Source organism: Diabrotica virgifera, chromosome 1 (genome assembly GCF_917563875.1).
Source record: "Diabrotica virgifera virgifera chromosome 1, PGI_DIABVI_V3a".
In the NCBI taxonomy this organism is placed as follows: Eukaryota; Metazoa; Arthropoda; class Insecta; order Coleoptera; family Chrysomelidae; genus Diabrotica; species Diabrotica virgifera.
The window spans coordinates 318,928,805-318,955,759 of record NC_065443.1 but is presented as its reverse complement, the minus strand read 5'-3'; the positions used below and the strand labels follow the sequence as shown (position 1 = coordinate 318,955,759).

General features: G+C 29.5%; 1 protein-coding gene across 2 annotated transcripts in view; it reads right to left on the bottom strand.

The window, feature by feature from the left end:
• Nucleotides 1–1,795: 1,795 nt before the first annotated feature.
• Nucleotides 1,796–26,955, bottom strand: part of LOC114332651 (polypeptide N-acetylgalactosaminyltransferase 5) — an 87,287-nt gene continuing 62,127 nt past the window's right edge. For both annotated transcript variants that reach the window (XM_050653539.1, XM_050653541.1), the window contains exon 9: nucleotides 1,796–15,471. In XM_050653539.1, coding sequence (XP_050509496.1) covers nucleotides 15,307–15,471 — 165 coding nt within the window. In that variant the 3' untranslated portion in view covers nucleotides 1,796–15,306. The remainder of the gene's footprint in view (nucleotides 15,472–26,955) is intronic.

Sequence of the window (26,955 nt, the reverse complement as noted above, 5' to 3'; positions counted from 1 at the left end):
GTAATTTAAACGAAGTAAATATACTTAAAAGGTTATTTGTATTTTATTTAAAAATCAAACTAACTTTCTTATCTACCACTTTCAAAAATTTTTTATTAAAACAACCAAAAATAAAAAAAAATATGAACCGCCCGGGGGAATTGAACCCGCAACCTTCCAATCTCAGTGCTAACGCATTTCTAACTACTCCATCGAGGCACTAGAAATAATTATGTAAATTTCGGATATAATTACACAACACGGCGACATATAGTGTAAAAATGTTATGCTTACATAATATTTTATTAATCCAAAAACACAAGAATTATAATAAATAATACATTTCCTAAAATCACTAATATATTCTTTTAATGACTTATTTGCACGGTTACAGATACATACATACCTATCTTGAAAGATTAGCAACATACTGTCAGAACTACATACTGTCAGTGTGCGCAGGCGCGCGGTAAATGTACAATTTTACCCTCAATCGATTCGCCGCTAAAGAAGAATATATTCAAAAAAATTTGTTCGAAGTGAAAAAATTATTTTTGTGAATTTGTTTAAAAAAAATTGTTTAAACAATTTTTCGACCACGTCACCGCCCGGCACCCTGTGGATATGTTATAAGGACCTGGTTTTAAGTAAGTTTCTGCAAAAAAATCGAATCGGAATAATTTCACTAACGGGGGCGACGATACATCCTGGACTATAGCGCTAATTGTTAATAATTAAAAATAACAGCTTTCTAATAAAATAATGACAAAAATCTCTTCAGGACCTTGAAGAAGGGATTTGAAACTTGATTTGGTGACTTTTTGAATTTCAGAATAATAATGTTTAATCGAGTTATTAAGCCTTGAAAATAGCCATTTTCGCATTTTTCAAATATTTAATCGCATATAACTCAACAACAATAAATTTTAGAAAAAAATGACAAGAGATCTTTTTTGTTCAGAATAAGAAAATTTATCTAAAAAAATTTTGTTCGAAATGAAAAAATTATTTTTGTGAATTTGTTTAAAAAAAATTGTTTAAACAATTTTTCGACCACGGCACCGCCCGGCACTCTGTGGATATGTTATAAGGACCTCTTTTTGAGTAAGTTTGTGCAAAAAAATCGAATCAGAATAATTTCGCTAGCGGGGACGACGATACTGCCCGGTCTAAGGGTGCTTCATTAATTTTGCAAAAAATTTAAGGGGAACGGCGCAAAATGTCGCCTGTCAAAAATTTCAATGTGTTTTAAATGTATTCATTTTTTTCGAATCCTTAGAAAACTAATAAGTATTTTTAAAAAATTTAAACGTAGAATGAAAGATAACGTTATTGCCAAGGGCCGACAGTACCTTAAAATAAATAAAAAGTTTCTTTTGAATTAAATATTTGCAATTATTAAAAATCACACTAAATTTTCTCTTTTATCTTCACCCCTGTAACTTATTAAAATAAACATTATAGAAGTTTTCAGGGACTTTCGGCCTCAGTAATAATGTAATCTTTCATTTTGGGTTTAAATCTTTCAAAAATATTTATTAGTTTTATATAGTAGATTTAAAGGGCACTAAAATATGTCCCGCACGCGGGTACCAATCAGCCTTGCGGAGGCCCTGTGTACTAGTACCTTAAAACATCTACTACTTGATTTTTTGTTGACTTCTCCAATATTTTGATTTAGTTGTGCTATTTTACTTCAATGTCCAGTACAAACGAATTATGTTGTTGGCTTGCTGTCCCACTATTACCTTGCAATTATTACATAAACATAAATCGTCGTTTCTTGTTACGAAATAAAGTAATAAAACAACCGTACTTTCATTAAAAAGGTTTATTTAACTTAACTGTCATAAAGCTGGATTGCACCACCACCTTAGCCTTTAAAATCGATTTAAATACAATAAAAAAATTTCCAAATATACAAAAACAAGATACTAAATAAAATTTTAAAAGAATAAACAAGGCTAAAAACTTGTACGATATGTTCCCGAAAGGCAAATTATACTTAGGTAATATATATACAAAAAACTTATTTTTTAAGCTTTTAACACGTCCTACAACTGGTTGTAGTAGGATACAGTTTTCTTATAAAATAAATACAAAATAAATTTAAAGTTTCATAAATTTTTAAAATTCCAAATAATTCATTTCATTTATGCGCTTAAGTTGATCAAATGAGTTATATTTAAGAAATATGTCTCAAAAACGCTAGTAAAATTCAGTTTAAAGTCTTTATTTTCACGAATTATAGAAATTTCAAATATTTATTGTTACTTTGGACCTCCCAAAATTAAATTAAATAATTCCATTCACTGTCGTCTTGTTTCAATTATAAAGGACTTCAATATAAACAAATAAATGAAATGATAAAAACAAACACAATAAAAAAACTTGATAAAAAGATAAAAGCCCTCAAACAGAATCTTGCGGAACTTCAAAATACTGTCAAATAGTGGTTGCATAATATCGTTGTAGAATAACTCGAAGAGGTAAAGAGTCTAAACCAGTGGTTCTCAATCTTTTTGAGTCATGTACCACAAAATACTTTTTAATATTTTTGGTACCACCTAACTGAAATAACTACCTATCTATAATAGATAGGTAATCTAATTAACTGTAATAGTGGTGATTTTGACAGTTTTGCTTTTGTGTACCACCGCAAATAATGATATGTACCACCAGTGGTACATGTACCACAGATTGAGAACCGCTGGTCTAAACTGTATAAAGCATTACATGAAGTTGTCATCAAATTTAAACCAAAGATGACTGAAGAGAATAAGACAACAACTTATAACCCAGCCGTTTGTATTGCAGTTTCAATGACTACTCTACCTTTCATATCATAATTTTTTTCCAATTTCTTGAAAATATACAAGAACTTTCACCATAATTACATAAACTTATTTTTTAACTAACGTTCACTTTTAACGGCACATAAATGGTGAAATATCCCACATGAGATTTTTGAATATTTAGGTTACATTTATTATTAAAATACATATAAGCTTGAGAGTAACATCGGAGAAAGCTGAAAACCTTGCGTGATTTAATTCAATGTCAACTAAACAATACGTGAATTGTGAATTCATAGTCAAAAAACCTTTTGCGCGACCTTGTAGTCAGCAGAAATTATGTGCCATAGATTTAGTATTTAAAAGCAACTTTTGGTTTTACGATATTATTATTGTTAGTAGTAGAGTCTGTCTGTCTTTTGTTTACGCTGTTGAACTGACTCGGACCACGATTGTAATGTTGAGTTATCAATAAAGAAAGAAAAAGTGTAATCTTTATTTTTCGAAGTGCAACATGGAAAATCGGTTGACACCATAAAATCTTTGTTGCTTATTATTTGACAATATTTTTGTTGAAGCTTTCTTTTGTTACATAATTAATGTGAATTATTATTAGTCCAGAGAAATAAGATTTTTCTCGTGACACATCCCCTCCAGGCCGAAACCAAATTTTTTGAGTAGTATGGACATCTATATTAATAACCTATATGTTTCCTGCAGCCGATTTTGATGATATACATAGTTATAAACAAATGAAGATAAAAAAACGGTAAATTTTCGCTTTTTTCGTCTATAACCGAAAAGTTAAGCATTTTAAACAAATTTGAGGGTAAGAATCTCATAAATCGCCTAAAAAATTTCAATATGGCGTTCGCTGAATATGTCTATCCTTATTGGTTGCATAGAACATTGCAAAATAAATCATAAATTTTGAGTTTTTATAAATATTCGTAACTTATGTAAAAATTAACTTAGAACCTTCTTATTACACGAATTGCTGAGACTTCTAGTGCTTAAATTATATTTTAAATTTCAAAGCAATTGGTCAAATAGTTTAAAAGTTATTTAATTTGTTTATCCCAAATTCATTTTTTTTTTCAACACTATAAGTCAGAAAATTATGAGGTTACAGTAAGACTTCCGACAGTTTATGGAAGAAGAAAATTTATACTATTGACTTAATTTAAAAAAAAAATGACAAATTAATTTTAAACAGTTTAAAATTATTTTGCAAAAACACGTCGATTTTTTGCTTACTTATAAACAATTCGAATAACTTTTTAACCGTTACCCGTAGAAAAATAATTTTATCTTTGGAAAGACTGAATTTTTATACACTTTAAAAAGAAAAACAATTGTCCTAGGACAATTAGGGAAGACGTTAGCCCCCCCATTTTTTAATTCACATGTCTTTGCAAAATAATTTTGCAGTATTTAGAATTATTTTTTGTCATATCTTTTTAATTAAATTAATAGTATAAATCTTCTTCTTTCATAAACTATCCAAAGTATTAGTGTAACTTCATAATTTTCTGACTTATAGCGTTGCAAAAAAAAATTAATTTGGGACAAACAAATTAAATACCTTTTAAACTATTTGACCAATTGCTTTGAAATTTAGGGTATGATTTAAGCACCAGAAGTCTCAGCATCCGTGTAATAAGAACGTTCTAAGTTAATTTTTACATAAGTTATGAATATTTATAAAAACTCTAAATTTATGATTTATTTTGCAATTTTCTAAGCAACCAATAAGGATAGACATATTCAGCGAACGCCATATTGAAGTTATTTATACGATTTATGAGTTTCTCGCTCTAAAATTTGTTTAAAATACTTAACTTTTTGGTTATAGACGAAAAAAGCGAAAATTTACCGTTTTTTGATCTTCATTTGTTTATAACTATGTATATCATCAAAATCGGCTACAGGAAACAAATAGGTTATTAATATATATGTCCATAATACTCCAAAAATTTGGTTTCGGCCTGGAGGGGGTTGTGTCACGAACAGGATATTTTTTTTTCCTTATTTCTCTAAACTATATTGGCATAGCTAATTTTTTTATGCAAATCAACGAAAAAAATCATAATATATAAAATTAATTATTTTAATAAATTTTTATGGCCAAAAAGACCAGGCGATGCCTTACAGTGATATCTGATATCCTAATTTATAAAATTTAGTACCCTGTATTTAATAGTTAATTAAAAACTAAAACATCTATTTACTTAACTTTTAGTATTAGAATTGAAATAAATTGAAGTGTCAAAAACGATGTGATTATGTTTGGGTTTGTTTCCCTGATATATTTTTGAGACACGATATACATAAACTATCCAAACTTATAATATTCATTACAAAAAAAATGATTACAAAATCATTGAATCGAAAAAGGTAAACTGAAATGTTCTGAAGAGTGTATCTATGCATGATTTTTGGAATAGAGGTTATAAAACCATTCTAAAACGTTTCTTATAATATAAATGTGAATATAATGTATAACGTAATATTCACCGTTGATAAAATATTATGAAATGACAATGTTTGGAAGTGTTTTCGTGTATTCTTTTTGATACAACTTGTACATAATATTTCCGAAACTTTCTTTACATCACCTGATTTTTTCAGTAAAAACACCTGCAAATTCTATCAGTCTAAAAAGATATAAAATTGCTATAAAAATAATAAAAAACTAAACTATAAATGAGCAAAATAAAACATAAATTCATGATTGTTTTTTGTAATCGTTGCTGCTATTGTCTAGATATTTTGCTGATTATTGGATCTGATATTATTATATTATATATCACTAATAACAACAAACAAAAAACTACAAAATCATATTTTTTGTAGCTCACCCTGTACACGAATATTTGTCAATAATTTCTGTTAAACCTAATTTGTAAATTAAAACATTGTTTACCTTATTGTGTAAAATGAATACTTATTTATTTAATCCTTCTTTTTATATACAGTATATTTACCTATTTCTGAAGAATTCGGCATATTTTCTAAGCTCAGAGAATATAATTGTCTACATTGATGTAATTGTCAGTTTTAATTTTAATTTTTGTTGTGTAATTAAATTGTAAAATGGATCAACTACTACATCTTGTTTTATCTTGTAAATTATTACATCTTGTAAATGTTCTACTGACTCTTGCAATAATCTAGAATCCAGAACAACACAGCAACGAATGTTATATTGTCAAAACCAATAACTATCGCAACAATTCCTTGTTTTTTAAAATGCTAGAACAAATCCTAGTCCCTCATTTGTATTAAATAAGCAAAATTATTTACAACGACATCAACACAAATGAAGGAAATGAAATTTTGATGAATTTGTATTTACATTATTAAAACAATCTACAAACTATTTAACTGATTTATAGACAATTTTTTAGTGTGTTTGATGAATTAAATAATAAAAAATAATAGTTAAATAACTTTTGTAATGTATGTACCTTTTAACAGTTATGTCAGATATTTACTTCCCACCTCTATTATTTTATGAAATGACTAAATTCAGATACAACTGAAAAACATATCGCTACCTTCGAGGAAGACCAATATGTATCTCAAAAAATACAAAAAAAGTAAAAAATGTACTATGTTAGTGAACTGATTTAAAATATTCTATATTTTTTTGTGTAATAAAGTAAAGAATAAAGCTAGTTTATGTCTGGCCGTCAGATGGCAGAAGTGTCGTGACTATTATTCGAAAAATTGGATCGGCAGTTTCCACAATATTTTCATATCTTAAAAACACAAGATTAATAATAATATAATATAGTATTTTTACTACAAAAACGTTATTACGTAGGTCAAAATTTTTGACGTAAGAGAACTGTCAAAACATTAGAATGTGACTTTTATAAAAACATGGCAATAATGAAAAGTCACATTCTAATGTTTTGACAGTTCTCTTACGTCAAAAATTTTGACCTACGTAATAACGTTTTTGTAGTAAAAATACTATACTTTCTGTTGTATAAGAGTAATGCATTATTTTGTTGTGTCAGACTTGTCAAGAAGTTGAGGTTATGTTTAATGATACCAAACACGACCCTCCACCGAGGTGGTGTGGGGGTTACTTTAGAATCGAAAATAGGAGCATTTTTTTTATTGTAGATTTGGATTCATTACGTAAAGATAAGTAACTTTTATTCGAGACATTTTTTAGAATGCAGGCATTAGGAGTAACAAAATAGTAGACAGGCTAGCCAAATCCGCCCTAGAAATAGGCGAAGAACTTCCCATGAACTTACTACCCATTTCGGATATTGATATTATTAGTAGACGACACCAAAAAGAAAACTGACAAACTGATTATCGAAACACAAGAACTGAAAGTAATTACAAACAAATGCAGCCTGAAATTCCCATTAAAGGATGGTTTCATTCTGTATCAAATCGCCATTTCATAAGAGTTATAAATAGATTGAGATGTAATAACGCTCTTACCCCCCTTCATATGTACCGTTTGGGTTTCAAAGAGTCACCTAACTGTGAGTGTGGAAAAGAAGGTGATCCTACTACATATTCTCTTAGAATTTAGAATGTTCACATCAATCAGTAAATATAAACAAATTTTATGATAATCTTAATATATTAAAAATTCCACTTCCCGTCTACCTGCGGAATTTGATTTTTTCTGAAGATGTTAATACATTAAAAACAATTTATGAACATATCAAAAACTGTAAATATAAATTGTAGTAATAAAATTTACCCTGTATTTAAGTAATTTTGTTAAAACAAAGCAGGCATGTTTGTTAAAACAAAACAAACATGTTTGTTTTGTTGTTATTTTTTTAACCCTGTAGATTTAAGTAATTACTGTATGTTTATAATTTGAAAAAGGAAAAGAAAAAAAAAGAAAAAAAGAAGAAAAAAAGCAAAAAAAAAGAAAAAAATGAAAAAAAAAGAGAAAAAAAAGAGAAAAAAAAAGAAGATGTAAACCTCCGAGATGTTGAATCGGGTTTATGTCTTAGCGTAGTAAAAATAACAATTAAAAAAAAAATAATAATAATAAAAAAAAAACAAATTAAAAATATAATAAAAAAAAATACAAAAAAATTAAATATTTACAAAAAAAATATTTAAAAAAAATTTAAAGATAATAATTGTAATATGTTAGTTTGTTATGTATTTAGAGTTAGAAATACAGAAAAAATTGCTCTGATTGAAAAAAAAAATATTGTTTGTTTTTAAAATAACAAAATGTCTGGCTAATTGGCTCGGCCAAGGCTATAAAATTCACACAAAAAAAAATTAGAATTATGGATAGATGGCGCTATAGTTGGTTGGCGAAAAAACGATTCTTGGAAATGGTAAATTAAATTAAAAAATGGAAAGTCCCCTGCAAATTTAGCGTCCTTGCCTCCCCTACTATAAAGTGTTATGATATTTTTAAAGGGCCATTTCTGTAACATTTTGATGTATGACGGTCTTCTTCCAAGGTAGCGATATAATACTTGTACTCGTGTTCACATAGGTATAAAATCCAGTACTTGGCAATGCATATTAATTACTTCAAAAATATTTAAGTCTTATACACAAAACTCATATTCATTTATTTAATTCATCAAAAACGGTATCGATATTTTTTACTTTCACACTGTGGTGCAGATGCTGAAAAGGTGGTCATGAACCTTTAAAAGCGTATATTGTTCAGAATATATTTCGGAATTACTTTAGTACCTAAGTGTTTTCGGATGGCCGAAAGAAATTCAAAATTTTTATTTTAAACGTATAATTTTTGAAATTTTATATTATAAGGGACTTTTGAATTTGCTGATTACCAATACGTTTTCTTTTTGAAGTACCATATTCAGAAGGTATTACTTACGTACAACCGCCCATACATACGCAACAATCGCCGGAATCATGTAACATGCGTCATTTCACACTTTTGTATTCAAGCAACTTCCAGCAATGCAAAAGCAGTTAAAGGCAGCTAAACCAATGTGATTCTGTATCTTCTGACTGTACATTTTGGGATTAATAAAAATTAATCGCAGAATTATGTACTTTTTGAATGTATTTTTACGAAATTTTAATTATTTCAATTATATTTTTACTGTTTATTCATTAACAAATTTTATATATTTTACATTAATACATACTTGACCACGTTTTCAGCATTTTGAACCACTGTGTGTCAGCTTCTTACAAAACATTAGAATCCAATTCAAACGGAATAGATTTTTTATTCGGCCTATATTGCAACGATTTCTTGATACGTCTAAGCCGAAGACGAACAATCGTGTTTCGTTTGATTTTTAAAACGAAACAATTTTCCCAGTTTAGTATTTTTCTTTGACAGAAACGTTTAACTAATATTTTACTATTTTTAAATCAAAATTGACCAGTAATTAAAAATTATATAAATTATCTTGAAATTATTAGCAAATAATTATCTATTTTGAAAACGAATCAATATTATTGAAGAGATTATTGTAAATTTTGTTGTGTAAGAGCTTAGGGCAACTATGTGGATACTATAGGGTGCTATAATATGAATTTCCAGGTTATTAAAAAATATTTATCAGAAAATAAAAAAGAAACACTTACGACGTAAAAAAGACGACAGAGAAAAGTAAAAAAAGATAATAATATTAATCATTTTAATATACCGGGTGGTGAATCCTTAGATGGGCTATAGGAAACTTAATGGGAAATACTGAATTATTGAATTCCTGATTCCATAATTATTTTACCCTAATCAAATTCCCTATTATTCCTTAATCAAAAGTAGTGAGAAACTATTTGTAGACGACTGAAATCTGTTTGGAAAACAAAATTGTTCTACCAATTAAACACATTCCAAAATTATGCTAAAATTTAATATATTTGTTTGTTACTGCTATTTTCTCCTTAATTGACTATCATTTTATCAACTTTATTTTTTTTTAAGTGAATACTTCTTATCGATCGGTATGGAATTTTGACGGGCGTAAAATCGTATTGGGCGTCAATCAAAATTGTGACGCTAGAGCGTCATTCAAATTCGTGACGCGAGAAGTTAGCGTGCAGTTACTCCTCGCGGTATAGGTACGTTACTTAAACTTATTTATGTAGGTACGTTATATTAAAATAATATGTTTAAAATTGAAAAAAGGAATTATATTGTTTAAACAGTCAGTCTGACTGTCATGATTACTCCTTTTTGTCGTACGACAAACACTATAACAGTCAGACCCAACGTTGTCAGCTCCGACAGTCAGGTGCTTTTGTCAGAGCGTGTGTAGACGGTTTAAAATAAGTATGGAAGCACAATTTCGAATTTCTGATTGAGTTTTCCTATACCCAATTTGACATGAAAAACAAAATTGCTGTCAATACAAGTCGATCATATTTTTTTTTCACTGACGTAAACTCTTACAAAACAAAAATTATAAACAATAAAGTAATTCCGTCTAGTTATATTATAGACATTATGGATATTTTCCCACAGCATTTTTAATAAAATCTGCGAAAAGCCTGAAATTCTACTGGAACGTCTCAATAAATAATAATCTTATAGTAATGGCTTTATTGTCTTGCATTACGATGTGAATATAATCCATAATGTCTGGATAATGCGGCTCTTCAACTATCGTTAGTACTGATATGATTATTCTCTCTAACAACGCACGTCCTAGTTCAGTCAAAAGAATTTCTAGTCTTCTTTCTTTTTTGCTATGCCTTATTTACTTCTTTCCCACGCTGGTTTATCAATGTTATTTATCGACTAGTGGGGAAGACTACAGATTACTGAAGGTAATCCTTCAAGGTAAAGTATTCGGAAAGCGAGAAATTGGGAGAAGAAGAGTATCATGGTTAAAGAACCTGAGGAAATGGTCCTCCACAACAACAACAAATCTATTTAAAGCATCAGTTAATAAAATAATTATAGCCAGAATGATCGCCAATATTCGAAACGAATAGGCACTAAAAGAAGAAGAAGTGGGGAACAGATAAAGAAGAGAACTTGCAAAGAAGAATGAGAAAAATTGCAGATAATGATAGAGATGATTTCAACATTTCTAATTATTATCATCGTAATATCTCCCGACTGGAATGTTTTATTTTTCTTTTTCATTGATTATAAGATTTGTAAGTATATAAAAAATTGAGACAAGAGGGAAGAAATCTAAAACACTCGACAAAAGTAAAAAAATTATAGTAATCTCCCATTTATTCACATTTGTTACTTTTATAATCCACTCTATGTACTTACATAAAATTTGCAGCATTACAGCTGAAAGTGCATTCATTTTTGTTAAAAAGATAAAAGAAAGAAAATAATGGAGACAGGAAACCAATGCAGTTTCGTGGCCGATTAAAGTCCATGCAATTTCAGAGTATATTCTTATGTATCTTGACCAACTGCATTCGAATTTCAAACTGCTTTTAAGGGGAATTTGGTATAAAGGATTTAATTGTTTAATGATTATAATTCGTAAACTAAGAAATATAAATCATTTTTATAAAATGCAATTTTGTTCCTTTAAAAAAACCTACAAAATGATGTTTGTAAACCTTGATCCAATAATTAGAAGCGGAGAAATTGCAAAAGTAGTACAAAAACATTGCAAAGTTACGGAAGTTATGCTATTTTTCACTTGTAACTCGGTTGTATTTTGAGTATTTTCGGCCCCTGAACTAAATTATATCAAATGTTCATAGAGTCAGCTTGAGAAGACATATTGACTCAAAACTACACAGAAAATTTGAAGTGAGCGTCTATAAAGCACTAATAAGACCAGTGCTATCATATGGAGCAGAAACGTAAATGGTGAAGAATTGCTTAAACGTTTTGAATACAAAATTCTAAGAAGAATATGTTATGGAGGAATAAAATACCAATGTTTGTGCCGCAGGCGTTACAACTTTGAGTTGTATAGATGTTTCAATGCACCTGACGTTAGGGCATGTAATCAGGAAAGACGAAGGCGCAACATTTTGAAAACTATTAGACCGAAGAGGGTCGATGGGAAAACGAACCAGAGGAAGACCGAGACTTAGGTATCAAGACAACCTAGAGGATGACTATATTTGAGTTAGAGAATATAAAAGAATTGCCACAGATAGGGATGAATGGAAGATTGTTCTGAAAAAGGCTTTGTTTCATATCGAACTGTGATGCAAATGATGATAATGAACCGAAAAAAAAGGTGGTCTAGATGACTAATTCTAATTAACAAACTTTAATCGGGAAAATGGTGTTGCCTTATCAACAACGCTTTTTAATTTAACTTTAGAAGATTTTGTTAGAAAATTGGATATGAACGGCTGTATTAATAATAAGATCTATGCAAATATGTGCATAATGTGTATGATGTTGCCATAATAAGCCGCAACAAAAGTATATTGAACGAAAAAGCTATATAGCTGAAACGGGAAGCTGTTACGTTTGGTCTATGATATATCAGTGAAAGTAAAACAAAACATATTGAGTGCACAAAGTCGAATCAACATGAGAATATGAAGGTAGACAACCATACCTACGAATATGCCTCCAATTTTCCCTATCTAGGCTCAATAATAAATGACAACAACAACACCAGTCAAGAAATACAAGCACGGATTCTTATCGGTAATAAGAAGTGTTTTTATGCACACAAAGACTTAATGAAAAGTAAGTTAGTGAATCGTGAGTCCAAGCTTCGAATCTACAAAACAGTAATTAGACCAGTGCAGTGGTCACATATGGATGTGAAACGTGGACCCTCTCAACCACTGATGAAAACCAACTGAGAATATTTTAGCGCAAAATACTAAGGAAGGTATTTGGACCAACACATTGCAGCTACAGCAATGGTTCGTGGAGAATTAAAATGAACCACGAGCTGGATGAACTAATGCAGAGCGCAAATATTGTTAGATGTGTAAAGTCGCAAAGACTAAACTGGCTTGGTCACTTAGAAAGAATGCCAGATAATCGAGCTGTGAAAGTAATCCAGAGATGGAAACTCCAAGTAAATAGAACAATAGGAAGGCCACGTAAAAGATGGATAGACGACCTAGAGAGGGATCTTAAAACCATTAACATCAGGCAGTGGCGAAGGAAAGTATCCGACAGGGCAGAAAGGAAGAATATTGTTAAGCGGGCTAAGACTCACAAAGGGTTGTAGCGCCATTAGAAAAAGAATCGGCAAATGGGCACATCTTGAGACTACGATTTTATTTTTTTACATTGAACTTGATTTGACAGATTTTAAAATTATATAAATAGTTTTTAGTATTTTTTGTGGAAATTAGAACTATATAGATAAGTCAAATAAGGCAAGGCATCGAATAAGAACTGTACAATATATTATCTGTAAAGAAGATTTTCCAGCATTCATCAATAGAATAACGTTCTTTACACTGTAAAATCAAATTTACCTGATGTATACCTCGTATTAACTATTTTTTTTAATCAATTTCATAGTCACTATCTAATCTACTATGACTTCTTGGTCTGTTCGCACCGATAAATCTATATGTACAAATGGCAGTCATATAAATTTTCACTCCCTAACGCCCTAAAAGTCTTATCAACAGGAAGATCTGCTAATCGTGTTAGCAATTTACGTAAGGAATGACATAAACAAAAAATCTATAAATTAACTAATAAATAGAATCATTATGGTTAAAAACACATACAGGGTGTTTCTAAATAAGTATGACAAACTTAAAGGGGCAATTCTACATAAAAATAATGACCGTTTGCTCTATAAACAAATGGCCGAAAATGCTTCGTTTTCGAGATACGAGGTGTTGAAATTTTTTTAAACTGTCAATTTATTTATTACTTTCACACCGGTTGAGCTATGAAAATTAAATTTGGTAGGTTTTAAGAGATACTTATTGCGCATTGTTTGACACACAAATAAGAATTTTGTCTGAATTTTTTTAAAGAAAAAAATGGTACGGCACTGAGAAATTTCAAATTAAAAATTATTTTTAAATTCCACGGTTAATTTATGAAAAAAAACTTTTCTTGTCTTATTTTGATATGATGCACCCTTTTTATGCAAAAAATAAACATCTTAGAGCGTATTTTCATTTTATTAATACATTACCAAGAACTATCTAATACAATAATACTAAACTAGATATATGTCAAATTAACAATCATTTTTGAAAAAATCAAAAATGAATAACCATTTTCAATTTCTCAGCATCCGTATGGCTTGCAAATTGTAGAAGCCTCGGAGGTGTAACCAGAGAAGGTTCCCATTGTTTTCATTCTGGTGGGATGTAGAATAGCATTATGTTGTTTTATATGCCATTAGAGTGAAAACTTAGTCTTTTTAATCATTTTTGAATTCCTCGTATAACGTGTGACAAAAAATATGTCTTTCCTTATTTTCATATGAGGCGCCGTTTTTTACATAAAAATAATACATCTTAACACAAAGTATTGAAGGTATTTTCCATATAGATAGAAGCTTATTTCAAATACTTTGTAAACGATGTTTTATTTTTTGCAAAAATAGCATTTTTGCATTTTAGTCGTAAATTAAACAGGGAATTCAAAAATGATTTTTAATTTGACATATCTCAGAGGCATAGGTACTATTTTTTTTTCAATAAAAAAATTCAGACTATTGCCCGTATGCGCGTCAATGATGAATATAAAATTCTTCTGTCACCTCTGAAGGAGGTCATTTTGAACATTTGTTGTAGCTTTGAATAGCTTTAAATCTTATTAGTGTTAGTTTCTGTTATTCTAGTTTAGGATTATTGTATTAGATTAGATAGTTCTTGATATTGTAATAAAGAAATGAAAAATACACGTTAAAATGTTTATTTTTTACATAATATGAACTTTTTCACCTTATGAAAATAAGACAAGAGAGGTTTTTTGATCATAAATTAAACGAGATATTTAAAAATAATTTTTAATTTGAAATACCTCAGTGGTGTACTATTTTTTTCTTTAAAAAATTCAGATCATTACCCGTATGCGCGCCAATGATGAATACAAAATTCTTATTTGTATGTTAAAAAATGCACAATAACTACCTCTTAAAACTCACCGAATTTTATTTTCATAGCTCAACCGGTCTTAGAGCAATAAATAAATCGTCAGCTTGTAAGAAAAAATTCAATATTCCGTATCTCGGAAACTAATCATTTGCGGACATATGTTTACAAAGCAAATGGTCATTATTTTTCATCTAGAATTATTCCTTAAAATGTGTCATACTTATTTAGAAACACCCTGTATACTATTTGATAAAAACAGTCGGTTAGACTAATTCAAAATTGGGTCTTTAATAAATAGGAAAAATGTTAACAAACATTAGAAACGATAAAAACAAACTTGTAAGGCACAAGTCAAACGCCTTCTTGCCACCGACAATCTCTCTTCAAAATATAATAACTTTTATGTATGTAACGATTTCAAAAAGGCGTTTGACCTTCTTAGTTTGAGTCCTTTAGGAAGATCGATTGCTTATTGCAACTTGTCCTGACAGATGCGTTCCTCGACTAAATCGGAACATACTAACAAGAATATCACAAGACTTTTGTTGATATCGACAAAGGTTTATCTCGCTTCAATGTTATTCCTAGCTTGCCATTTGAAGTCGCTATTCATGATCCATTGCTGACCAAGACCGAAGTTGCAGGCTTTGAGAAGAGGAAGATTCACATCACTGGTATCTGGTTTGGTCAGACAGCTGCCCGTATTCACATGTTTTATAGTTTTTTCCTAGAAAAAAAAAAACGTGAATGAATCAATTTTGTTAAAATGTGAATCTTAATAAATTTAACGAATTTCAAGTTTCGTGAAGATTTGTTCATTTTTAACAATATAGGGGAGTCAATATAGAACGAAAACTTGCATTGTTTCGGAAAAATTCAAACAAGCTTATATTTTTCTAAAGCTTTATTTGTTAGTTTATATATATATATATATATATATATATATATATATATATATATATATGTAAAAATAAAACTATGTTTATTTTCAATAAAACCACATTTAGTTATTTTAAGTTATTTATAGTTTTAGGTGGCATGACTGTGTAATTTTAGTTTGAATGACATTTGTAAATAATTAATTTGACAGTTGTCAAAAACTCAGAGTAAGAAATAGCATGTTCTTGATTCTCTTTTTTAGGTTTGTATTTTTAAGTTATTTTAGTATTGTTGTATTAATGTTTATAATCTTTATTGTACATATTGTAAATAAACTCTTTTTTAGATGAATTCATACGGCTATCTCTTACACGAATAAGAAGTATGAAACTACACTTATAAATCAAGAACATTAGCTGACCAAGCCAAAATAGTGATAAAAATAGATTTTCAAACCGTTATTTGTACAAATTAAGGATGAATATTACATCAATGAAAATTTGTATTGCTATAGAAGCAAGCAGTACTGATAGTAAGAAGAATGCATGTAAATTTAAGTGGTTGCAGCCAACACAGTCACCTTTCTATTATGAAATGCCTGCTGAAAAGCAACTTCAAGATTATCATTCTGAACTATTTCGTCTGAAAAAAGTAAAAAATGTTTTAGCATCCATGAAATCAAGAGGGTGCTTTAGAACATGTACCATTTCATTAGATGATAATTTGAAAGTGATTTATTTTGATTCAGATGGTGATGTGGTTTATCAAAATGAGTACCTACAACAGACCTTATTACCAGTGTATGAGAAGAAAGAAGCGATTGAACAATCTCCACCATTAGTCGAGTTGCTCCAGAAACTTGGTGATACTAGTATACCTAAAGTTGAAAAGAAAAATTACAAAAAAATAAAAGATGATTTCGTACTTCGAAATTTTGATGGTAAAAATGTTCCAATGAATTCATGGCTCAAGACCTTCGAATCAGAATGTTCGCGATGTGAGGTGGATGCTGATAAAGACAAGATTTTGATTCTACGTCTGTTTCTTGATGGAATAGCAAAGGAATGGTTTGAATCAAAAATAATAACATTAGGCTTAGATAACAGTTTTGAGGTATGGAAAGTTAATTTTTTAGATAGTTTTTGTCAAACAGGTTGGGATAATCATAGAAAAGCTTATTCTTTTAAGTATGTAGGTGGTAGTCTTGTTGATTATGCATTTCGCAAAGAAAATTTATTGCTAAATATCAAAAATGATTTTTCTATTGATATAATAATCGATTTAATTGTGACAAATTTGCCAATTCATATACAAAATAATATTAATAGAGCTGAGGTTACAACAATGGAAAAATTGATAGGTGAGTTACGAAAGTTGGAGAGTTCAGTTATAAGCAAAAAAAAATCAGAGACAAACCCAAATTTTGTACAAATACCTACCAAATTAAATACAATAATACCAAAAGAAAAAAATAGTTGTCAATATTGTGATAAAAAAGGATTCCCTGGGAGGTTTCATCCAGAGGCAATGTGTCGTTTAAAGCAAAAAGATAGAAGGACAATACAAGAAAACAAATCAAATGATATTCAATATGTTAATAATATTGCTATACAGGAGACATTAAATGAAACGGTAACTGACCAAAAAAACTGAATTTGCTGCCATTGATCAAATTAAAAGTATTCCTAAATAATAGAGAATTATGTGGAATCTATGACCCAGGTTCGAATGTTACTCTTCTGAATTCGAAGGTAGCAGGTAAGTTGGGATTAGTTATTCATGAAGATAGGAATATGTTTAAAACGATAAATGGCAGAACAAATTTTACAGGAAAACTAATTGCAAAAATGAAAATTAATAAAATTGAGAAAAATGTTAATCTTTTTGTAATTAATGATGAATATTTCGAGTATGATATTCTACTTGGATTGGATTCTATTTTGAATTTTCAAATGAAACAAGATTTTGATTTAGAAATTTATCAAAGACTAGATCTAGATATTGAAGAGAAGATTGAAAAGTTTAATCACAGTGTTAATTTGACAGAATATTCAATAAACTTTAATGAAGGAATTCCCACAGAGCTTTTTGAAGCAAAATTAGAACATTTAAAGCCAGAGCATAAAAGTAAAATAGAAATATTACTAAATAAATATGACAATATTTTTGCAAAACATAAATTTGATATTGGGCAAGTTCAAAATAATGAAGCTCAAATTAAACTTTTAGAACATAAATTTGTCGCAAAGAAGCCATACAGATGCTCACTAGAGGACCAAAAAGAGATAGAATTTCAAATTGGACAATTGTTAAAAGCAAATTTAATAGAAGAATCATCTTCGCCCTTTGCAGCACCCGTTACATTGGCTCTTAAAAAAGATGAAGGATCTAAAACAAGATTATGCATTGATTTTCGTGAATTAAACAAATTAATTGTTCCCGAACCACAACCTTTTCCATTAATTGACGAGATTTTGACCAAAACAAGGAATGCTAAATTCTTTACTACTTTAGATATAAATTCTGCTTTTTGGTGTATTCCAGTTCGGAATAAAGATAAATATAAGACAGCTTTTGTTACACAAGATGGTCATTGGCAATGGAAATGCTTACCTTTTGGGCTTAAAACATCACCAGCAATATTTCAAAGAATTTTAAGTAATATTATCAGAAAACATAATTTAAACCCATTTTGTATAAATTACATAGATGATATTTTAATATTTTCAGTATCATTTGAAGAACACTTAGAGCACATTGAAAGACTCATGGAAGCCATTCTTGAAGAGGGATTTAGGCTTAAACTTCTAAAATGTAATTTTGCAAGAGAAGAGGTAAAATATTTGGGACACATTGTGGGAAACAATTCAGTTCGTCCTTTACATGATAATTTAATATCGATCAGAAATTTTCCAGCACCAGATACCAGAAAAAAAATACGACAGTTTTTGGGAAAAGTAAATTTTTACCACAAATATATAAAAGATTCAGCTAGGTTATTAGAGCCATTACATAATTTACTTAGAAAAGATATTAAATTTCACTGGTCTTTAAGCTGCCAAACAGCCTTTGATAAGGTAAAGAGTATCCTCTGCTCTGAACCTATTCTAGCTATTTTTGACCCAAATGCTCCTACAGTTATATATTCCGATGCTAGTATTTTAGGAGTTGGTGCAGTTCTCAAACAAAAACAAGAAGATGGAGAAATGAAACCTGTGGCTTACTTTTCAAAAAAATTGAACAAATATCAGAAAAACAAAAAAGCAATTTTTTTAGAATGCCTGGCAATTAAAGAAGCATTAAAATTTTGGCAATACTGGCTAATGGGAAGAAAATTTGTCGTTATTACTGATCATAAGCCCCTTGAGGGAAGAGAACTTCGTACAAGACCAGATGAAGAATTAGGAGATATGACTCATTTTCTTTCACAATTTGATTTCGACATTAAATATGAACCTGGAAAAGAAAATGTAGAAGCAGACTGCCTTTCTAGAAACCCAGTTTTGGAAAATATAGAAAATTCAGAAACATTTATAAAAACAGTGAACCTAGTGACATTAACTGAGATAAAACAAGACCAGAATAATAATCGACAAGCTATAGATAAAATGATAGGAACAATTTCCAACCAAGATGTATTCTATAAATTAAGGAAGAACCAGAAAAAAATAATATTATCCAAAGATTTTGGAGTGGAGTTAATAACAAAAATTCACAAATTATATGGTCATATTTGTGCTGGTAAAGTAATTAACAAAATTAGGAATTTTTACTACATTAAGAATTTGGATTTACTGGCAAAAGATATCTGCCAGAAATGCGAGATCTGCTGTAAAAATAAAACAAGAGTAGGCCCAAAATATGGTCTCTTGTCACAATTAGGTCCGGCAAAAGAACCTTTCGAGATAATGTCCCTAGATACAATAGGAGGATTTGCTGGCAATCGTTCAACAAAAAAATACCTCCACTTACTTGTAGATCATTTTACCAGATATGCATTTGCAGTTACTTCCAAAAATCAGACGACAGGTGATTTTATTAAACTAATCTCTAAAATTCAAGATAAACACCCCATAAAAACATTATTAACAGATCAGTATCCGGGAATTAATTCCAAAATATTTAGAAATAATATGAAACAGTTAAATATTCAACTGGTTTTTACAGCAGTGGACTGCCCATTTTCGAATGGTTTAAATGAAAGACTTAATCAAACATTAGTTAATAGGATAAGATGTAAACTAAATGAAACTAGAAGTAGAGCATGGACAAAAATAGCTGAAGAATGCATAGATGAATATAATAGAACAGATCATTCCGTAACCGGATACAGCCCAGAATATTTGCTTTTTGGAAAAGCGAATCCGATTGTTCCCGAGGAACTTTGTGAAACAAGAAATGTATCAAAAGATAAGCAAATAGCTTATAAAAATTCAGTACGACATCATGAATATAATAAAAAGCTGTATGACAAAAATAGAAAATTCCATGAATTTAAAGAAGGAGATTGGGCATATGTAGAAAATAAATCCAAACTAAATAGAAAAAAACTTGATGAAGTAAGACTAGGTCCATTTCAAATAAAAAAACAAATTTCAAATACTTTATATGAAATAGATATCGGATACAAAAGGAACGATATGAACTATTTTCACATCTCAAAATTGTTGCCTTGTGACCAACCATAGACTTTCATGGTTTGTCATACCTGTTGGTGGGGGGATGTAAAAATAAAACTATGTTTATTTTCAATAAAACCACATTTAGTTATTTTAAGTTATTTATAGTTTTAGGTGGCATGACTGTGTAATTTTAGTTTGAATGACATTTGTAAATAATTAATTTGACAGTTGTCAAAAACTCAGAGTAAGAAATAGCATGTTCTTGATTCTCTTTTTTAGGTTTGTATTTTTAAGTTATTTTAGTATTGTTGTATTAATGTTTATAATCTTTATTGTACATATTGTAAATAAACTCTTTTTTAGATGAATTCATACGGCTATCTCTTACACGAATAAGAAGTATGAAACTACACTTATATATATATGAGCAATATTTTTACTTTTTCGAAAATTTTGGGGGGAGGTCTACCGATTTCCCCCAAATTTTAGTATGTTGTTGTCATACAAGAAAAATGGCTCTATGAATTTTTTCAGATTTTTTTGAGCTCAGGCGGCCATTTTGTAAGCCTTACAAAAACCAAAAAATAACAATTTTAACACTTTTTGAAGAATTATTTTCAAAGGTCCCTCTTCACAGAAAATGATTTTGAAAACGTCATACTTTATCTACTGATGTCTACTTTTAACTTGAATTTTTTCAACTCTTATCAAACGTCAAGGCGCCATTTTGGTAAAAATTAAAGTAGACCCACCTTTTAGCAAAAATGACCATATTCAAACAGCAATAAAACAGCTTTTAAGTAACGCAGCTTCACTTAGGTAGTAACTAGTCGAAAGATCTAAAAAACGTCTACAATTTTGTTTTATAAAGTTTTTTTCGTGCTTCACAGCTTTTCAAGCTACGGTCGTTTAAAAAGTGCTCTTTTTACAAAAAACGCGTATTTTCGCATTTTCAAAGAGGTGCAACTTTTTTCTGCCAACTTGGAATTGCACAAAAATTTTTTTGACGGTAGTTTTTAACATATATATTATAAGCTTCTAAGGAAATTTCTTTGGCTATTTGCTTTTAGATCCTTCGACTGCACCTCTAAAAATAGATTTAATTCTAAAAAAGGCGAAAATTTGTATTTTCGAGGCTTGGAAACTTACATAAGTAAGTTATCATTTTTGAGGTTGAGAAGTGCATAAATTGAAGATTAAATATTCAGTTTTAAGATTCTGGTAAAAAATAAAGGCCAATTTTAATACAGAGCGTTGTTTTTTAATTGTTAATTATTCGCGTCTCCTGGTATATTAAGTTGCCGCTCCCATTCTCATAATAATAAATAATTAAAAAACAACGGTCTATATTAAAACAAGGCCAGATTTCTCACCAGAGTCTTAAAACTGAGTATTTAAACTTCAATGTAGGCAGTTAGAAACCTAAAAAATTGCAATGTACATTATGAATTTTCAAGCCTAGAAAATGCGTATTTTCGCATTTTTCAGTTTTACACCACTTTTAACTCGAAAACTATCAACTTTAGAAAAAAATGAGAAGAGACCTTTTTTGTTTAGAATGATCCAAAAAACCAAAGAAAATATTTTCCGGAGCCAAAAACAGTGATTAATTTTTTCATACAGGAACGGCCTCACAATATCGACTATACATTCACTTTAATTAAATCTTAAAATTGTCATAACTTTGGTTTCGTAAACGGTAGGAACTTCTGTCAGAGCTTAAAATAAAGGTGTTCTTTTCTACTTTCATAATTCATGATGTATGGAGGGGATAAATAGCCCCTGCTTTAGCGGGGTAGGTCAACAGGTTATGGTATATTAGCTCACAAAGGTATCAAAATTCGCGATTTTTAGAGGTTCAGATGAAGGATTTAAAAGCAAATAGCCAAAGAAATTCCTTTGGCAGCTTATAATATATGTTAAAAACTACCGTCAAAAAAATTTTTGTGCAATTCGAAGTTGGCAGAAAAAATTTGCACCTCTTTGAAAATGCGAAAATACGCGTTTTTTGTAAAAAGAGCACTTTTTAAACGAAACTAGCTTGAAAAGTTGTGAAGCACGAAAAAAACTATATAAAACAAAATTATAGACGTTTTTTAGACCTTTCGACTAGTTACTACCTAAGTAAAGCTGCGTTACTTAAAAGCTGTTTTATAGCTGTTTGAATATGGACATTTTGGCTACAAGGTGGGTCTATTTAATTTTTATCAAAATGGCGCCTTGACGTTTGACAAGAGTTGAAAAAATTCAAGTTAAAAGTAGACATCAGTAAATAAAGTATGACGTTTTCAAAATCAGTTTCTGTGAAGAAAGACCCTTGAAAAAAATTCTTCAAAAAGTGTTAAAATTGTTATTTTTTGGTTTTTTTAAGGCTCACAAAATGGGCGCCTGAGCTCAAAAAAATCTGAAAAAATTCAGAGAGCAATTTTTCTTGTAGGACAACAACATACTAAAATTTGGGGGAAATCGGTAGACCTCCCCCCAAAATTTTCGAAAAAGTAAAAATATTGCTCATATATATATATAGGGTGAGGCAGATAACTGGCCTATTAGAAATATCTCGAGAACTAAAGGTAACAGAATCATGAAAATTGGAATAAAGGGGTTTTGAAGGATGATCTATTAAATGCAAATATTTTCATCTCTTTGTAACTTCCGGTTATACCGGAAGTTGCTTATAACTTCGTTTTTTTAAATGGGACACCCTGTATATTTTTAAATTTTTGGATTCTCTTCGATGTCTTCTTTCTTAAAATATAAGCTTTTGTAATATTATACAGGGTATTTTAAAAGATAATTACGTTTTTTTATTAATTTCGTAGCAATATTCACACCCTGTAGAATTGTAGTAGTTTGACATCTAAAACTCTACTTACGTTCAAATGATTTTTAATATACTCTACTATTGTTAAGAATCATTAGTATAGCTAAATTTTTAATTTTAGTATACAGGGTTGGTCGAAACTCGGAATGAGTATTTTCTGAGTTTTCTTAAATGGAACACCCTGTATTTTTGTATTGTAGTGAAATGATATTTTATAGTACTTTTTTATTTCTTAAGCATTTCCTATACCTAACTGCTTTAATTTGTGAGTTATTGGTGATTCAAGCTAAACATTAATTGCAACAAAAAATACGTAAAATTTTATTAGGTTGGCCGTGAAAATACTCAATCCCAAATAATTTTTCAGAAATAAATACATACTAATCCAGACTGGTCCTTAAAATTACCAATAATGGTTTAGCTATCGAAATACCTACTTAGTTAAGATTGTTGGTGCGATTAACAATTAAGCACAAATTAAAGCAGTTAGGTATAGGGAATGCTTAAGAAATAAAAAAGTACCATAAAATATCATTTCATTACAATACTAAAATACAGGGTGTTCCATTTAATAAAACTCAGAAAATACTCATTCCGAGTTTCGACCAACCCTGTATACTAAAATTAAAAATTTAGCTATACTAATGATTCTTAACAATAGTAGAGTATATTAAAAATCATTTGAACGTAAGTAGAGTTTTAGATGTCAAACTACTACAATTCTACAGGGTGTGAATGTTGCTACGAAATTAATAAAAAAACGTAATTATCTTTTAAAATACCCTGTATAATATTACAAAACCTTATATTTTAAGAAAGAAGACATCGAAGAGAATCCAAAAATGTAAAAATATACAGGGTGTCCCATTTAAAAAAACGAAGTTGTAAGCAACTTCCGGTATAACCGGAAGTTGCAAAGAGATGAAAATATTTTCGTTTAATAGATCATCCTTCAAAACCCCCTTATTCCAATTTTCATGATTCTGTTGCCTTTAGTTCTCGAGATATTTCTAATAGGCCAGTTATCTGCCTCACCCTGTATATATAAAAATTAAATAGATGAAATAGAGAATGTGGAAAAATCCCCTTACGAACAATTCACACATCCACCATTTCGGGCTGGGAAAAATTTTTCGAATAGAATCAAAGATCCAAACACCAGTTCTTAGAAATGTGTTTCACCCTCTTCAACCTCTCTGGGATCGTCGGTAAAGACAAGAGGTTGAATATCTTTAGACACATTCTAATCAAAAAACAACATTCGAGACCTAGACATAGAAGGTGCGTAAGTCTACGGCAAATCCGACAATGACAGTCTCAAGTTTTAATTCCCTAATTACTTAAAGTAAGTAAAATATATGTTTAAAAACATAAGATGTAGATCTTTGAAACACACTCAGTGAACCAAAGATCCAAGGTTATTGGTTTAACGACCACTCGTACGAAATCAAATAGATGAAATAGAGAATGTGGAAAAATCCCCTTACGAACAATTCACACATCCACCATTTCGGGCTGGGAAAATTTTTTCGAATAGAATCAAAGATCCAAACACCAGTTCTTAGAAATGTGTTTCGCCCTCTTCAACCTCTCTATTTTTTGATTTCTGTTTTTTTTTATTTCTGTTTGATTTTGATTTTTTATTTCTGTTTCTCTTCATCCCCGAAATGGTGGATGTGTGAATTGTTCGTAAGGGGATTTTTCCACATTCTCTATTTCATCTATTTGATTTCGTACGAGTGGTCGTTAAACCAATAACCTTGGATCTTTGGTTCACTGAGTGTGTTTCAAAGATCTACATCTTATATATATATATATATATATATATATATATATATATATATATATATATATATATATATATATATATATATCAAACAAATGAAATAGAGAATGTGGAAAAATCCCCTTACGAACAATTCACACATATTTCATTTGTTTGATTTAGTTACGTTTGGTCAGTAAACCAATAACTTAGATCTTTTGATCACTGAGTGTGTTTCAAAGATTTACATCTTTTGTTTATATATATATGTTAATGTAAAAATTTCTACTCACAGATTTGTTTATTAATTGTTTAAAGAATAACAATTGTTTTGTATAAATAATTTTAAAAATATGGTTGAATTCATCATTTTACTTTGTTCAAAAATGTTTCTATTTTGTTTTTGATCATGCTGAATCCGAATCTAACATTACAATATAAAAATTGAACAAAAAACATTTTTTGATATCTTACACAGTATGTCTGCTTAGCTAGGAACCATATGGGAAATTTTTTTATTATCACTTTTACGAAAAAAAAGTTATTCTTCATAAAATGTTCTGCAAGGTCTAAAATCAAAAACTCAACCATCAGATATCAAATTTTATCAATTTTATACGAGATGTCAAAAAATATGAATTTCGTTCAAGAGTAAAGTACCTTTATAGTTCAGAATAACAAAAATTGTTACTACGAAAAGTTGTGTGGAATTAAAAACTATGTTTAATATGCAATTGCATCCTTCTAATTGAAAAAAAAATGCAAATTTTTCTCAAATTACGGATACCCAACATCATGTTATTACAATTATGATAACTATCTTATTATCAATTTTACGAAAAAAAGTTATTCTTCATAAAATACTCTACCTGATCTAAAATCTAAGATGCAACCATCAGATATCAATTTTTTTCAATTTTATACGAGGTGTGTCAAAAAATATGAATTTCTCTTAAGAGTTAAGTACCTTTATAGTTCACAATATTTCAATTAGAAGGATATAATTGAATACTGAAACATAATTTTTAATTCCAAACACCTTTTTTTAATAACAATTTTCGATATTGTGAAATATAAAGGTACTTTACTCTTGAGCGAAATTCATATTTTTTGACATACCTCGTATAATATTACTAACATTTGATATCTGATGGTTGCATCTTAGATTCTATACGATGCTGAGCATTTTATAAGGAATGAGTTTTTTTCGTAAAATTGATAATAAAGAAGTTTTCAATATAAGTTGATTATATAAAAAAAGTTGATTAATAGCAAGCTGAAAATTTGCTAATAGCTTAAGGGTGTCTAGTCGGACAAACTTTGACATATGGGAACACTGGAACAGGGGAAGTTTTAATTGTGGAACAGGTTAAAAATTTGAAACGGTTAGACCACGAAAATGGCAGATGTATTTTGTCCGACAGTACAGACTTGAACTTCTCGAACAGAGATTAAACTCTCATGCAAAAATCAGACTGCTATTTATCACCAAATTGGCGTTTTAATGAGTGGAATATGTAGAATATGTCAAATAACAGGAATTATGACAGCTGATAAATAGCAGTCTGATTTTTGCATGAGTTTAATCTCTGTTCGGAGACTTTAAGTCTGTTCTGTCGAACAAAATAAATGTGCCCTTTTCGTGGTGTGACCGTTCCAAATTTTTAACCTGTTCCACAATTAAAACTGCCCCTGTTCGTGTTCCCATATATCAAAGTTTATCCGACTAGACACCCTTAAGCTATTAACAAATTTTCAGCTTGCTATTAATCAACTTTTTTTTCATACGCGGGATCCAGACCTAATAGGTTCCAAGTTACGCAGACATACGGTATAAGAGCTCAAAAAAATTTTTTTTGAACATTTATTATTGTTTAAACTTGTTATTAAATGTATCTTAGGTAAGTTGTACAGAAAAAAGTTTTGATGACTTTCTATGAACATTTTTTTAACTGATACTTTTCGGTTTCTGTATTACATTTTTTATCTTTCTTAATTTTCTGAAAAAGAAGTTGTTTATTTAATTTCTAAAGTAAAATAATTTAGTGCATTTTAAAAACTACATCCTAAGCTTTAAAAAACACCTATACAATTGTAATATATCTGTTTAAACTTAAGTAA